The 17,241-nt window shown below is 41.6% G+C and overlaps 2 protein-coding genes across 2 annotated transcripts in view; one reads left to right on the forward strand and one right to left on the reverse strand.

Moving 5' to 3' along the window:
• Positions 1–17,241, reverse strand: part of IL1RAPL2 (interleukin 1 receptor accessory protein like 2) — a 638,741-nt gene that overhangs the window by 608,673 nt on the left and 12,827 nt on the right. The gene's annotated exons all lie outside the window — the stretch shown is intronic.
• On the forward strand, positions 690–1,527 carry LOC112817828 (testis-expressed protein 13B-like). Its single transcript, XM_025865128.2, has 2 exons — positions 690–1,148; positions 1,255–1,527. The coding sequence occupies exons 1-2, from the start codon at positions 690–692 to the stop codon at positions 1,525–1,527; spliced, it is 732 nt and encodes a 243-aa protein (XP_025720913.2).

Below are 17,241 nucleotides of genomic sequence, written 5' to 3' on the forward strand. Positions count from 1 at the left end.
GAAGGCAGGAAAACAACAGGAGTGGGCAGAGGTGAGAGGTGTTGAGGGATGGAGAACAACAGGAGGGGGCCGGGGGGAGGGCTTTTTCCTGTTCTAGAACATTCCACCTCCGGGAGGGTTGGGGCCCATGATGTGGAACAAACCATTATGGTGGGGGTGGAGAGTGGGGGATGAAACTTTTTGTTCTTGATATATTCTAAGTTCTGTCTTCTGACCACTCCTGTTGTTTTCCTGCCTTCAACAACTTTCAACAATGTAGCGGGTTCTCTTATGTCCCGGAGTCTAGGAGGAACCTTCCTTACACATTCCCTCCCACCCCCACTGTCTCTGGAAGTTGGAACAGTCCCAGGATAAAAGCCTTGAGGGTTGGCCTTGCGATTTCCTTTCCTCGGAGCCCCTAAAAGGAGAGAGGTGCGCTTTCTCTTTTGGTACGGTAGGCGAGAAAGGTAAGTCTGCTTCTTCTCTAACGCCACCTAGAGAAGCGAGGCCGACGTGTACTATGGCGGGGCAAGCCACTCGGTGAGGGGGTCTTTATGAGGGTATGAGGAGGGTGAGGAGGGGTGGGGCAGGGCAGGGCAGGCCGATTGCATGGGAAGAGACTGAGTGGGGAGGGGCTAAAGGGGAGAGGAAAGAGAAACTGGTTGATTCATCCCACAGAACCAGCCAAGCCCCTAAGGCCCTCAGCCATTATGGCCTTGAATCCGGAGGACCGCAGTGCTGGGTTCCAGCACAACAATGTGGTGGCCTTCATCAATGAGAAGATGGCCGGGCACACGAAGGGCCCTGAGTTCTATCTTGAGAATATATCCCTGTCCTGGGAGGAGGTGGAGAACAAGCTCCGGGACATCCTGGAGGACAGCGCAGTGCCCACCCAGGCCAAAGACGCCTGTGCCTGGAGCAGCCTGGCCCTGGGCATGCGCTTTGCCCACAGGCAGAGCCAGTTACATGGGCACAGGGTGCATTGGCTGCAGGACTTCACCAAACTGCATAAGTCCGCTGCAGAGGCCTTGGCCTCACACCTAAAGGAGCTCACAGCACAGCGGGAGATTGAGCGCAAGGAGTCAGTCTTTCAGCTGCGACAGACACAAGCAAACATGGCAGAGATGCGAAAGGAAAGCGACCTCCTGAGGTGGAGGCTCTTCCGGGCTGTAAGATTACCTTGATTGGTCCCTGCCCCATCTCCTGGCCCCATTTCCCTGCCCCACACCCTCACTGCCCCCAGAATAGGTCTTAATCCTGCCCACTTCTCTCCAGGAACTGGAGTCTCCGCGGAAGCGGACCCAGATCCCAGAAGAGCCAGGCCTGGCCACTGGCAGTGGGGCTGGAACAGAAGGAGCACATGAAGAGGAGGAGGAGGCAGGGGCTGCTGCTACTTCTGCTGCTGGTACCACAGGAAGAAGAAGAAGACAAAAGGATGCAGAAGGGGCAGAGGCCACCAAGAAGCTGGGTAGAGGCCCTGTCCACCTTCCTGGAGCTGAGGAGCAGAAAAATTACACCTCTGGTGGGCAGAGGGAGGGGGGGAGGTAGGGAAGGGTTGGGGAAGAGTGGGGGGAAAGGGAGGGTGGGCAAATAGGGCAAGGGGGTTGCAAGAAAGGTGGAAAAGTAGGCTGGGAGGTGGGGTATGGGGTGGTGGCTCGGGAGGGTGTAGATTGGGTAGTTGGAGGGTAAAATATAGAGAGACAGAGACTTATTTTGATGACCCCTTTTGTGTTCCAGAGCATTAGCATTCCACACCCCAGAAGCACCACAACTTCTTAGTATGTGTCTCCCTCCCCAACCCTAGTATCTGGTGGACCCGAGCAGCCATATATATGGCAACCCACCCCTCTCCCCACCTAGGCTGTATATGGTTGGAGCAGGAGTGGACATCTGACCCATAACTGAGCCAAACAGTTTTCTCACGCTAGAGAGTCTGAACAGAGAAGCAAATTCCATAGTCAGGGTGGTGTTGGGTAAGGAAACAATGGGTCATTTGGAGTTGGGGCCCTGGTCAGAGTCATGAATACCGAGGCCACAGTCAGGCCTGGGCCTGGCTGTCAGTGAGCAGAACTGTGTGCTTTATAGAAGCCAGGTGTCTTTTAGAGGATGTCGGAATGAGGTCCCAGGGAGCAGACAAGCACAGAGAAACAGCACAGGAGTTGATCCTGCAACCCCAGAGATGGAGAGAGTGGTGGTATGACCACTTTTCCACTTCCTGCGATTGTGCTGCATGAAAATACATTCTACACAGATCCCCTTTTCTTTAAGCTAACTTGAGTGGGTTCCTGTTCTGGGCAACCAGATTATTTCCAAGTCAGAAATTGGCACCAGAAGAGCAGTTGCAAACCATAGACTGTCAAAGAAAATGTCGGAACTGGCTGGGGAGGAGTATCAGAGAGTTATGGGTATAGTGAGGATTCCTGCATCCCAAGAGTCTCCAGGAATTAACTGGACGGGAAGCTTTTTCATGTTCTGATCAAGTTATATTGTGAGAAATGATCTAAACAGGCCTATAGTTAACCTTGGGCTTACAACACAGCAGAGATTTGCCATCCCTAAGAAAATCCTTTAGGTCTACAAACAGGGGACACCAGCACCAGTTGCAGACAAGGACTGCTATGGCTGTCTAGCTCCACAACAGAAGAACCCTCCCCAATCCCCAGTGGCAGAACTGGAAACTCCTGCCACTGCCTAAGAGGTCGAGTCAGCAACTGATAGTGCCCAGAGCGTTTACTGGTTTAGACCACGGACCAGTGTGGTGCCATCCTGAGGGATTCTCTCTCCCAAACCACCACCAGAATAATACTGGGAGGGGAATCTGGCTACAAATCCCTCAGTGAATTCAGAAATGTGGAATAGAACATATCCCAAAGGGAAATCAATTTCTAGGGGGAGGGGATAAATTGGGAAAGGGGGAGGGGAGAGGATGGTCTGTGTCTCCTTTCTCATGACTGTGAATGGTGTTGAGGGAGGTTAAATGTATGGTTTAGCCCACAGATGGAAAGATGGTGAGGTTTCACACCTGGACCAGACTGAGACGACTGGAGGAGACTTGGACATTACCTGGGGACTGTGGACCTAGAAACTGAAGCTGTCATGGGCTTGGGACATCTCTGCAGCATCTGGACGTGACTTTGAGGTGTTTCATTTGGGAAGAGATACAGATAATTATTTTCAAGATTTGGGGCCAGATCCCTAGGTGATTATTAAAGGGCCTATACTTGTCAGAAATATCCTTGGACTTGCTTAAATTCCTTTAGGGCAGGGTTTTACAACTTCAGTACTCTTGGTAGATACTTGGGGCTGGATACTTAAGTGTTTCAGGGGACCATCCTGTGCATTTAGGATGTCTGGCAGAATCCCTAGCCTCTACACACTAGATGGCAGTAGCACCTACTCTTCCACTGTGACAACTGAAAATGTCTCCAGATACTATAACGTGTCCACTGGAGGGCAAAATCACCCCTGGTTGGGAACCACGGAAGCAGTAAGGTCCTTAGGAGTAGTCAGAACAGGGGGAAGAGAATTATAAGGAGAGCATGCTCAGCGGTGCCCAGGGCTGTAGGGGAGGCCCTAAGGAGGAGAAAAAGTGATTTTTGAGCAGATATGGGTAGGGGAGGGGCAGAAACCAAACTGCAAGGACCAGGGGCTAAGTGGGAAGCAAAGAAGTGCAGTCAGTGAGGGAGGCTTTTCAAGGACTCCTGGCTGTGAAGAGTAGGAGTGGGGTAGGATAGATGGCTGAGAGATAACAAGGTTCTTTGAATATGGGAGAACTTGAACCATGGAGGAGACAGCTGAAGTAAGCTTGAAAGCACAGGAAATATGTGAAAAAATGGAATAGACCCTGTATACTGTTTTGGAGGCATGTCCATTGTACTGTTCAATGAAAAAAAATATGTTTGTATAAAACAAAACCCCCAAATTCTCTAAGTGTACATACGTATATGTATATTATAGATTTATGTGTGCCTTATGTTATAGATTGGTGTTTGGAAAAGCATAGGAAAGTCTGGAAAAACTTTTTCTTTTCAAAAAAATGGAGTAGTGTGGGGCAGTAGGATAGAGGCTTCTATTTTATAGATTTCTGTGTTGCAAAAATAAAATAAATGTTCACAGATAGACAAAAAAATAAAAGGATGTGAATTTGCTGACTTGAATGGGTTTGGAAAGGCCACCTCTTCCTTTGGGACAGGAGAAGAGGAGAGCAGACACTGATCTATGTGACAGAAAGGTGGAAAATGAAGAGGGTTCCCCCATGTGTCCCTTAGACAAGGCACCCAACAATGAGAACAGAAGGTCTGGGTGGGGGTGGGGGCTACTGGGCAGTGGCATATTTAGGAATTCAGGGGGAGGTGAGGAGGGGGGGGGGGGAGGAAAGTATCATTAAGCTGCACAGAGGATCCAATTAGGATAGGACCCAAATGAAAGAAAACCAAAGGGGAGGGCAATGGGGGAGCCTAGCAGGGCCCCTGGAAAGGAAGGCGAGTAGTTCTAAGAGGAGTACCAGACACAAATCTCTGGTGTTACAACTTGTTTTCATAATTTATTTTTTTCAAGAAAAGATTCAGTCAGTTTGTTTGGATTTAGGGTTTCTGTTTGGCAGGATTTAGGAAAAATACTGACATTTTCATGATTTCGTGTTAATAGCCATTTTAGTTTTTTCTCTCTATGTCCAGAGGAAAGAATTTAATAAATTAAAATAAATTCCATTTTTATCACTAAATATCCTCGACAAACCCAACAGACGTAATCTGACTTGGCCTTTGAGCCTTCGGGCTAGCATGCTTAGTGAGATGGGCAGCTATAGAGTAAGACAGCTTTAAAAATGATGGTGCTGGAAGAAAGACCCAGCTCTAATGGGCAAGGGAAGGGAATGAAAATTTCACAGGGGCCAATGTCTTGGTCAAAAACTGTGATTTTTTACCTCTGTAAAAATGATAATGATGCTCTCTGGGCTTGCATTTGAGGTAATAGCAGGCAAAGTAGTGAAAGGGAATGACCAGGGAAGGTACCTCTGACCTCCCTCTTTCTACTCTTTCTAATGACCTGTCCACACTCTGGGAAGTCAAACTTGGCTTCACCTTTCTCTAAAATAATGGAAAGTAAAAATAACTCAAGCCATATTTTATTTAGAAACAACAATGCTTTTTCATCTTTGCTTTATATCAAGCAGGATCAAAGTCAAGAGTTTGCTGGAGCATTTGTACAAAGATATTACCTAATAGGAAACTTCCCTAAATGCCTTAAAAATCAGAATTTTCTGTGACTTTGCACCCTGCTCTAAATGGTGGTGTTTCCAGCATCATTCTTTGCATTGTCATAATAACTGCCTTCCTGCTTATCTATTTCTGTTTCTATTGGCAAAACTTAACATATCAGGGGAAAAAAGAGTTTTTGTGACCAAATTAAAAACCTCCAGAGCCTAGTGATCAGAGGGTTCCAGCCAGTGAGTCAGCAACCAACATGTATGGAAATCCTGCTCTGCTCTATGCGTGTGTAAAGTGTGGGAGGGGGTAGTCTATGGGTAAGCTTTAGACCCAGTTAAAAAAGAGGGGGGGGGGCGAGAGGGAGGGAGCGGTACAGAGAGGGATTTCACCTGAGAGTAAAAGAAATGAATGTAAATATGAATCATGGCCAAACCACTCCTTTATGGGGAGTTGAAGGAAGGCCTGGTAAAGGGCAGAATAATGGGGCTGAAAAATAACAAAACGTATATGACCTCTCTCCACCTAGATAAATGTATATTGCCTTAGTGGTGAAGAGTATGTTCTGGTCTCAAAATAAGAAGATATAGATTAGTGTTAACCTGGGTCTTGTGTTAATGAGGTCAAGGTGATATGGAATTCCACCTCACCCTCCTATTTAGCTTTTCTGTTTCATAGCCATAGATCCAGACTGTACCCACTAAACTTTAAGCAGCTCTCTTGCCAAAGTGGATCACTCTTCACAGTGGTGAAAGAAAGGGGATGGCTCCATGTGAATTCATCCCCATCCCTGAGAAAACAAGTTGGAGTGCACGTGCTGAGTGACAATGCTGAGGTCAGCAGCATCTCTTTTTGTTAATAAGGGGAGTCAGAGAAGGGAATTTACCCCCTTTAAACATACACTTTCTCCATGGAAACAGCATCTGCTAAAAACCTACACTGTTATGTGACTACAAGTTAAGGTACTTGTTAGTTGTGTTTTTTAACTGGTTTTCTAAGAATTGGTCAGTGTTTTAGTCTCTTAAAGTCTCATGCTCCAGAAATATATCTAGTTATTGTTAGTTTCACATTCAGTAAAAAGGCTTGATAAGCTCAGATTCCAACCAAATGGACCTCCCTGTTTTTCCCTGTGCATAGCCCATGTTTTACTGCCTCCTTGCCCTTGAACACCATTCCATCTGCCTGGGAAGGCCTCCACTATCACCACCTGTTCAGATCCTCAAGAACTATCTCAGGGGCGCCTAGGTGGCTCAGTCCATTAAGCATCTGCCTTGGGCTCAGGTCATGATCCCAGGGGCCTGGGGTCAAGCCCCACGTCGGGCTCCCCACTCCGTGGAGAACCTGTTTCTCCCTCTCCCTCTGCCTGCCACTACCCCTGCTTGTGTGCGCTCTCTCTCTCTCTCTAATAAATAAATAAAAATCTTTAAAAAAATCTCAAACACCCCTGATTTTATAAGTCCTTACTCTCTGCTACTATTTTATCTCTATCTTTCTTACAGCACTTCACTTTCTCTCATGTGTGATGGAATAAAAGACATCAAGTTACTGTTGGCAGCTTTCCCCTTCTCCCTGCCCTCTAAGGATAATCATCTTTTTGGATGTACGGGTCTCTCCAAATCCAGCAACTTCTGTGGAGATTCTTAGTATGCCAAATCAGTTCCTGAGCTTTTACTGTGCAGAACAGTTGTAATAGGCAGAAAGAGCTGAAAAATTGCCAGGAACAATGCTAGTTCAATTAAATAACATTGGAAAGGGAAGCAAGAGCTTCTTACAAAGAAGAAAACAAGTGATAGAGGATGAAAATGGAAAAAAGGGGAAAAACTTACAGGGGATATATTCCAGAGTGAAATTTTTAGTTGAGAATGAGGAGTGATTAGAGTTTTCTGGGATGCTGTAGTGTGTAAGAGATATTGAACATGAAAGTAATATGAAAAGCTGACCTTAAATGTTGCTGGGCATTACAAATTGGCTTCCCCTTGATGTTTTTCAAAGGACTATAGTAAATCCTTAAATATTCAAACTTTTTAAATTGTTTAGTTGCTATACTGTTTCTTAGGATACAATTATATGCTGAACCACATGGAATCCTGTCTTTTATTTGAGTTTTACTTGTTTGATTGTAATTTGTATACATGTCTAATTCCTGTTTTAATCTGTTAGAAGGCAGGAGGCCTGTCATTCACTTCTGCCCTTTTCAGTACCTTTCACAGAGTAGATCCTCAATAAATATCTGTTTAGTGACTAATAGATACCTAAGACCTGAAATGATATCAGCTAAAAAGTATCCCTTTTATTAAAAAGCAAACTAAAACTGTAGTTAGGAAGGAATATTCTCTCACTTTTCTACCAGTATGAAATATTTTACCTTCAAGATAAATGGAAAGAAGTGGTTTCATGCAATATGTTCTTGAAAAACATAACCCTGCATTCATAATACCTCATTATATTCATTCTAGCACTTTGTCATATACTGATGTATATGCTTCTCTAACTGATTCATCATGAATCTTCTATCTTGGAAATTTGGGAATCAGAGTAAACAGATGAAAGAAAGTCAGCTAAGAATTTGCATCCAGCAAGGTTCCTCCATCTTTTATTTTTTGGGAAATAACAACTTTTAAGCATGTCTGCATAATGTTTGGAAACTGATAAATGATCACAAAGGGTTTCAAACTCTGTAAGACAAGTAATCTGGTTTTATCTCTGGAAATCTTTATTTTTTATTTTTTTAAAGATTTTATTTGAGAGAGAGAGAATGAGAGACAGAGAGCACGAGAGGGAAGAGGGTCAGAGGGAGAAGCAGACTCCCTGCTGAGCAGGGAGCCCAATGTGGGACTCAATCCCAGGACTCCAGGATCATGACCTGAGCCGAAGGCAGTCACTTAACCAACTGAGCCACCCAGGCACCCTATCTCTGGAAATCTTTAACTTGATCCTCACTTATCATGAACTAAGAATCTCTATTTCACTGTCCTCTCTTGTCCATCTTTAATCAATAGAATCTCATTTTCATCACCAGATGATATTTTACACTGCAGAAACTGAAAGCAGAATCACAGAACTTTATACAGGCAAGAATTAAGCATATCTCATTTGTTGTAATATACAAATACCTATGAAGAACAGTAAAGATAGGTAATAAAAGAAAATACAGTAAAAAAAAAAATGATTATGTGCGTGAGCTACATAGACTTGGGTCCAAGTCTCAACTCCACGATTTAGTAGCCATGTATCACTGGGCAAGTTCTTTAACCTCTGTGAGTACCAGTTTTAACATCTTCAATAATATGACCTACCTTACAGAGCTACTGAGGACTATCACAGTGTTTGCCATATAATAAGGGCTAAAAATCAGAGCTAGTAGTAATAGTTGTATTGGTAGTAAAAATAGAAATAAGAGATAATGTGTTGAGCACTTACTTTATGTCAGCTTTGGTGCTAAGTGCTCATCGGCATTTCCTGAGGTAGACACTATTACCCTTGTTCCTCTTTAAGTGTTCTCTCTCTCAGTTAAGAGCACCATGATTTACTCAGTTGCTTAAGTCAAAAACATAGAGGTCATCCTTTATTCAACTATTTCATTTTCACAACCAATGCATCAGTATGTCCTGTCAGATCATCCTTCAATACATATCTTGGCTCCATTCACTTCCCCCATCTCCTTAGCTACCACCCCAATCCAAGCTTAGCATCATATATCTCCCCTCAACTGATAGAATTGCTTCCCAACTATGCAAGCTGGTGCAACCACTCTGGAAAACAGTATGGAGATTCCTCAAACAGTTGAAAATAGAGCTACCATACGATCCAGCAATTGCACTACTGGGTATTTACCCCAAAGATACAAATGTAGGGATCCGAAGGGGTATGTGCAGCCCGATGTTTATAGCAGCAATGTCCACAATAGCCAAACTGTGGAAAGAGCCAAGATGTCCATCGACAGATGAATGGATAAAGAAGAAGTGGTATATATACACAATGGAATATTATGCAGCCATAAAAAGGAATGAGATCTTGCCATTTGCAACGACATGGATGGAACTGGAGGATGTTATGCTGAGTGAAATAAGTCAATTAGAGAAAGACTTTGTATCATATGACCTCACTGATATGAGGAATTTTTAACCTCAGGAAACAAACTGAGGGTTGCTGGAGTGGTGGGGGGTGGGAGGGATGGGGTGGCTGGGTGATAGACATTGGGGAGGGTATGTGCTATGGTGAGCGCTATGAATTGTGCAAGACTGTTGAATCACAAATCTGTACTTCTGAAACAAATAATGCAATATATGTTAAAAAAAAAAAAAGAAGAAGATAGCAGGAGGGGAAGAATGAAGGGGAGTAAGTCGGAGGGGGAGACGAACCATGAGAGATGGACTCTGAAAAACAAACTGAGGTTTCTAGAAGGGAGGGGCATGGGGGGATGGGTTAGCCTGGTGATGGGTATTAAAGAGGGCACGTTCTGCGTGGAGCACTGGGTGTTATGCACAAACAATGAATCATGGAACACTACATCAAAAACTAATGATGTAATGTATGGTGATTAACATAATAAAAAATTTTTAAAAAAGTATTGCTTCCCAACTTGGTCTCTTTGCTTATCTTCCTACAATCCATTCTCACTGGGGCAGCCAGAGTGATCTTTTAAAAATGGAAATCTGATCGTGTTATTCCCCAGTTTAAAATAAACGGACAAACTATAACACTCTCCTTTTGCCTCTGATTAAATAAAAATCAACTTCTTATTCTGGCCCATAATATGCAGCAGGATCTGACCTATGCCTGCCTCTCCAGCCTTATCCAAAACTATTTTCCCTCAATTCACTGTACTCCACCCAGACTGGCCTTTTTTAGTTTCCTTGAATATAAGAAGCCTGTTCCTGTTTTATGACCTTTGTACTTGCTGTTCACTCTGACTGGCACACTGTTCCCATAGATCTTCACAAGGCAGGTCTCAGCTTATAAGTCCCTTTCTTTGGGAGGCCCTTCTTGACCACTCAACCAAAAACAACCTTCCAGTCACTCTTGTAACATGACCTTTTTTTATTCTCACCATCAGTACTACCCAACATAGTCTTGTGAATATATGTTTCCCCCACTCTAGAAGGTAAGTTCCAGGAGAGTAGGAACTTTAATCTGTCTTGTTCAATGCTATATGCCAAACATCTACTGCAAGTGTTCAAAATATCTTGAGTTGAATAAACAAATTTTCATTTTCCAGGTGAGGAAATCAAGGCACAGGTCACACAACTAAAATACAGCATTACTCCCTTGGTTAATATTGGAGTCAAAACCTAGTAGTACAGAGTTTGTAAACTGTGAATCTACTGGTTGAATCTGATGAGTAGGGACTCTTGGAAGAGGAGCCCAGAAAATTAAAAAATTGGGGAAATTTCATATAAATATTCAGATTTCAGGTTTTTCTTAAAATCAGAAGATCTGGCAACATTTGGCCTATATTCCTATATGGTAACAATAATTTGAATGTCAGGTGGCTGCCCAACTTTAACTGAGACATAGCTCATTCACTCATTCAATAATCACTTGCAGAGCATTTACTATGTGCCACATACTTTCTAGGCCCTTGAGCTTTATTAGTGAGCAGAATAGACAAAGATCTCTGTCCTTAAGGAGCTTAAATCCTAGCATAAGGAGATAGAAAATAATAAATATGATAGGTAAATTATATATATCATAAAAGTTTATAATTGCTAGGGAAAAAAGCGAGGTAAGAAGTATCAGGAGTACAGGTGATGGGGACTGAGTGGAAGAGAATCTTAAGATTATATATAAATAAAATAGTCAAGGAAGATGCATCGATAAGTTTAAAATAGAGGAAACTGTGTAATTGAAGGAAATGAGGGAGTTAATCATGTAGCTATAGGAGAATAAAGCATTCTAGACAGAGTTAACAGTTGGTGCAAAAACCCTAAAGCTGGAGTATACCTGTCTGAAAGTATATCTGTTTGAGAAACAGCAAGGTCAGAGGGTCTTGTAAGCCCTAGTAAGGTCTTGGCTTTAATTCCAAATGAAATGGGATGCCATCAGAAGGTCCTGAGTACAACAGAAACATTATATGACTACGGGTATTAAGAACAGATTGAAGGGAGACTTGTAGAAAAGCAAAGAAACCAATTAGAAGTCATTGCAAAAACAGAGGTAAGAGATGGTGGCTTGGACCAGAGTGATAGCAGTGACATGGAAGGCACAGTCTGTGCAATCCCCAAAGTTTGAGGGAGTTAAGACCCTGTGGGATACTGGGGCACCTGGGTGGCTCAGTCGGTTAAACATCTGCCTTTGGCTCAGGTCACGATCCCAGGGTCCTAGGATTGAGTCCCATATCAGGCTCCCTGCTCAGCGGGGAGTCTACTTCTCCTTCTGCCTCTGCTCCTCCTCCTGCTTGTGTTCTCTCTCTCTCAAATAAATAAATAAAATCTAAAAAAAAAAAAAGATACTGTGGGATAACCTCTTGACCAATGGGACATGGGAGCTGAGAGATAAATTCTCTATTTCTCCTCCTATGTCAACTATCTTGAAATAACCTCCCTCTTCCCCTGCCTCACTTCCCTTTTCCTATAGGGAAAGGGAAATATATATATATGTATATATATGTATATATATATACATATATATATATATAGAGAGAGAGAGAGTCCTTGGGATTATAAATATATTATATATAAAAGGGAAATACATAAATATATTGTGTCCTTGGGATTATACTCCCTAATACACATTAGATTTTGCCTCATGTTTTGTTTTCTAGGAACCTGTGAAAAGACAGGAGGAAGATCAGAAGTTCAGTTTGGGACATATTCCTTTTGACACCAAGCAGAGATCCTGAAAAGTCTATTGGATAAAAGAGTCTGTATTTTAGGAGAGAGATCTGGGCTGGAAGGTATACGTGTTGGAGTTATCAGTGTACAGATAGTATAGAAAACTGTAAGATTGTATAAACAAATCATGGAGGGAGTAGGTATGGACAGAGATGAAAAAAACCTAAGGACCAAGCCCCAGGCCCCCCTAACATTAAGGGGGACTATGAGGAACCAGCTAAGGAACTTAAGAAAGGGTAACTGATAGCATAGAAGGAAAACTAAGGTAGTGTAATTCTCTGCAAGTCAGGTAAAGAACATATATCAAAAAGAAGGGGTTGATCAACTGTGCCAAGTGTACTGATTAAGTAAAAGAAAGAGTGACAATTGACCTGATCATTGGATTTAGCATCGTTGAGGCATTGGAGAATTTGATATGAGCAATTTTGGTGCAGTAGTGAAAGTAAAATTCTAATTGGGATGGGTTTAATAGAGAATCAATACTCTAAAGAGAGCAGTTTTGTTTTTGTTTTGTTTTTAAATAGTTTTGCTGCAAATGGAAGCAAGGAAATGGGCAGTGGCTGGCAGGGGAAGTGGAGTTGAGTAGACTTTTTTTTCTTAAAGATTTTATTTATTTGAGAGAAAGCTAGAGAGAGAACACAGAAGGAGAGAGCACAGAGGGAGAGGGAGAAGCAGACTCCCCACTGAGCAGAGAGCCTGATGTGGGGCTGGATCCCAGGACCCTGGGATCATGACCTGAGCCCAAGGTAGACGAGATGCTTAACCAACTGGGCCATTAAAATCAGGCAAAGTTACTGTGCACTTATATTTATTTATTTCCTTTTTCACTGTGGAACATTTCAAACATACTCAAAAATAAAAATAGCAATATATTGAACCCTCACATACCAATTGTACAGATTCAATAATTAGCAGCATGCTACTTTTCTTGTCTCAAATACCTCTACTGCCTCAAATTTTCTGATGATGTTGTTTTGTTGGAGTACTAATCACTAATATGTGATGAATAACAAGGCAAGTGCCATGCCTCAGGGATGGATAAATGTACTAAGAATGCTTTAGAAAGAGTTTATTGGACACTCGGATTTTGAGAACCTCATTTATTTCAATGATTACTAAAGACCAAAAATAGTTGGACTATGTTCCCATTTAAGAAGGGGGCTCCTTGTTCTGCTTACTTTGTTGGAGAGATAAATGGTCATAATGGTTTTTGAAGCTATTAACTTGTTCACTTCACTTGGCCATTGTGATACCCAAACGCTCAGGTTTCTACAGATGTTTGATAATACTTAATTATTCTTTTCATTACCTATGAATTAAATCCAGGATTATATAAATATAACTGCCTTCATCCACAGCTTAAATCATCCCTTGTTCCAAGTTGTTGGCAAAATGATATGTGGGATTTTGTCAAATAAGATTAGTCTCGTCATTTTTATCCTACTTGGCACATATTTGGAGTCAGTGGCTAGTACTATATCTGAAAAACATACATAGCCAAATGCCAGCTACATGACTTGTATCATTCTGAAAGACATTATCTCTGAGTTGACAAAAAAACTGTTGCTTCCTTTAGAACAGTGGTTCCCAAACTTTTTTTTTCTTACCAAGGCACACATGAGGTATGATATTCAAGTTTCACCCACCCCGTCAGTCCCAGTCACTCCCTAAGATCTATTGCATGAATAAAAGATCTACTGCATGAATCTAAGCCTCCGCTCAGTGTGATATCATCCTTTTCTCTTCTACTGATCTACATGTGAGTTAAGAACCACTGACTTAGATGATATCTACAACAGATACAAATTTAATCTGATGTGTACTTGAAAGAGAGGGCCACCTGCAGGAAAGGATTTCAGGGGCAGTGGGAAATCCCACTTGTGCATGAAATACTGCAAGGCTTTGTTTAAAAGCAAATAGGCGGGACACCTGGGTGGCTCAGTCGTTAAGTGTCTGCCTTCGGCTCAGGTCATGATCCCAGGGTCCTGGGATCGAGCCCCACATCGGGCTCCCTGCTCTGTGGGAAGCCTGCTTCTCCTTCTCCCACTCCCCCTGCTTGTGTTCCCTCTCTCACTGTGTGTCTCTATGTCAAATAAATAAATAAAATCTTTAAAAAAAATAAAAAAATAAAAGCAAATAGGCTGTCAACTGAGAAGGCCTAGAAGCAATCATACCCCAGTAGCAATGAGCATACTTAGCATGGAAATCTTGGTTTCTAATGCCATTCTCCATTAAAAGAAATGAGGGCTCCTTGGAAAAATGGCTGGGGCAGGACTAGAACTGGGGCAAGAAATATATAAGATAAGCCTGGAGCATCTTATAGTGCTGAAATATAAAGAAATGCTCAAAATACACACATACACACATACAGACACACACACACACACAACAATGAGGTTATGTCAAAGGGACAGATATGCCAACTGAAATAACTCCCAATGGACAGAGGTAGAAGAATTTGAGCTAGAAAATAAAGTAGCATTGGATTATTACCTAACGTATAATATAAATATCCGTGAGTCCATACTGATTAAATAAATAGGAGTAAAGAGACAAATATTCTATGCAGAAGAATTATAAGCAATTTTATGTAGCTACTCTGCCCTTGATGAGGTGGGGCATAACTCCCCACTCCTTAATTATGGGCTGTGAATAACTAGTTTCTTCCAAAGAGAAGAGTACAAAAAAAAGAGGCAAAAAAAGTAACTTTACTATTGAGAAAGAAAAATATTACTTCAAGCCAGGTGATCAAGGTCAATATCAAAAGTGATAAGACATACTGAAACTCTGTATCCTTGATATGATATAAGGAGAATATTTTACATCTGTGGTCTTCCCCCAAAAAACATATTACCCCCATCTAACCATGAAATAAATATCAGGTGAATCACAACTGAGGGACATTCTACAAAATATCTGAACAGTACTATTCAAGCTGTCAAGGTCTTAAGAAATAAGGAAAGTCTGAAAAACTCCCACAGCCAAAAGGAACTTAAGGAGACCTAACAACTAAATGTAATGTGTTATCCCAAATGGGATCCTAGAACAGCAAAAAGACATTAAGGAAAATGTGAGGAACTCTGAATAAGTATAGACTTTAGTTAATAATAATGTACCACTACTGGTTCATTAATTGTACCAAATGTTCCATAATCATGTAAGATGTTGATAATAGGGGAAATGGGTATAGGACATACAGGAACTTACTGTACTCTCTTTGCAATAATTCTGTAAATCTAAAACTGTTCTAAAATTTATGTTTATTTAAAAGCAAGTGGAGGGGTCTTTTATTACAGCACATTTTATAGGGACAAAAAACTGGAAACAAAATACATGCAAATAAATAGGAAAATAATTGACCAAATTGTGGTATCATACACTACTAAGCAACACAGAATATTATATACTTAAAAGGATGAGTGAACTCTCTATCAGTTGGCTCGGAAAGATTCCCACTATGTATTTTTCTAAGAAAAGAAAATGCAGAGAAATATGTAACTCTTCTTTTATTTTGTAAAACAATGAGGAGAAAATCCCCATGTATATATATATTTCAAAGAATAGGGAGAAGGTATGAAAGGATACACACTAGATTATTAACATTGCTCAGAGTAGGAGAATGGGGTTAGAGGAGAGAAAAGAGGAGAGGGGTAGCAAGTGTGGGGATATAAGCAGGGCAAGGAAAATAAGCAATAATTAATTTGATAATTCATTATCAGTATAGAACATCTATATAGTGAACTGGTGCTTTGCAAATAAAATTTTAAATCTATGAAAACAAAACAAAAAAACAAAAAAGCAAATGAATCAGAAGGAGGAAAAGGGATCTATTTTAGATTAACAGGAATTAATGAGGGTGAGGGGGCAAAGAGGAGGTACGCAGGAAAAGAGTAGCAGCACCCTAAAGAATATAGTGTCAGTCACTGAACCTGAATTACCATCCTTTTCTCAATTTTGCCAAGAGATACCCAAGTAGATGAAAATATTGATTATCACTAAGGATGTGATGAGAATTTCTGCCAATATCCTGGAGTTTTTGCCCACCACAAACAGAAACTAAACTCACCACTTGCTTCCCCAACACTCCCCCCCTCAGAACACATAAGTACAAAAGTGATGCCTAGCATCAAGATTATTTATACACCACCTTGTTCTCCTGGCCTTTTGAACAATGAGGCCTCACCAGAGGTTTCGAAGTGCTTTTGATGAAGAGGTGACACATAGCTTTGGCATCAAAGTCCACAGGAGACAAAAATAGGAAGGGTCTGCATTTCCAAGAAGTTAAAATCAAATAATAGAGTGTAAGTCCCTGGTGAGCAAGATCAGAGACTCCCAAAATGGCAGAAATGAAAAGTGGTTTAAAGGGCATCTCAGTTATCTACTTCAATACCTAATGCAGTCTCTATCTGAGATTATAGATCCTAGATCCTAGCACCAGTGCAGAAGGGAAAGGAAGGACATATTGTGGAATCCCAAAGTATAAAACAGATTGCTTTTCACAGTAAACTTCTTGCAAGAACGAACTGTATCTGTGATATGTTCCCTATAAAGCACCTAGGAACTCAGGATGACCATGTGTTTACAGGGCTCCATGTTGAATATTTAGATAAGGTGGACTCAAGCTCATATTGCAAATTACGTGAAAACTTTCAACAGTAGCTCATTTGCTAAGAGATCTCCCAGTAGCATCTGAAGCTATTTTCCATCAACAAAAAAAGAGAGACCTTGGCCTAAATGATACGTTAGGCCATTTTCATGGTTAGATATTAAGATCTTTGAACCAACTGGCTCTATGAAAATACAATTAATATAAGACCCTAAGGTAGGGGTGAGTTGAGGAAGAAATGAATCACAAACTTTTCTAAATTATATGAGCATACACAGTAAATGAAAGTCCCATTTTCTGGGGATGCTGGGTGGCTCAGTCATTAAGCGTCTGCCTTTGGCTCAGGTCATGGTCCCAGGGTCCTGGGATCGAGCCCTGCATCGGGCTCCCTGCTCCGCGGGAGGCCTGCTTCTCCCTCTCCCACTCCCCCTGCTTGTGTTCCTGCTCTCACTGTGTCTCTCTGTGAAATAAATAAATAAAATCTTTAAAAAAAAAAAAGAAAGTCCCATTTTCTGAAATTTGATTAAGAATTTGCTGTCTGGTTCCAATAAATAATCAGAATTCAATTTACTGAAGCTCTACATGCACTGCAACCTTTCAAGAATATATCCATTGTATA

This window comes from Callorhinus ursinus, unplaced genomic scaffold (assembly GCF_003265705.2).
Source record: "Callorhinus ursinus isolate GAN/ISIS: 27379988/994484 unplaced genomic scaffold, GSC_fseal_2.0 scaffold95, whole genome shotgun sequence".
Lineage (NCBI taxonomy): Eukaryota > Metazoa > Chordata > Mammalia > Carnivora > Otariidae > Callorhinus > Callorhinus ursinus.

Bases quoted from the DNA above. Each gene is read 5' to 3' on its own strand.
- LOC112817828 (XM_025865128.2), top strand. From the start codon at position 690: ATGGCCTTGAATCCGGAGGACCGCAGTGCTGGGTTCCAGCACAACAAT. The intron at 1,149-1,254 runs GTAAGATTACCT...ACTTCTCTCCAG, and splicing joins GGTGGAGGCTCTTCCGGGCT to GAACTGGAGTCTCCGCGGAA.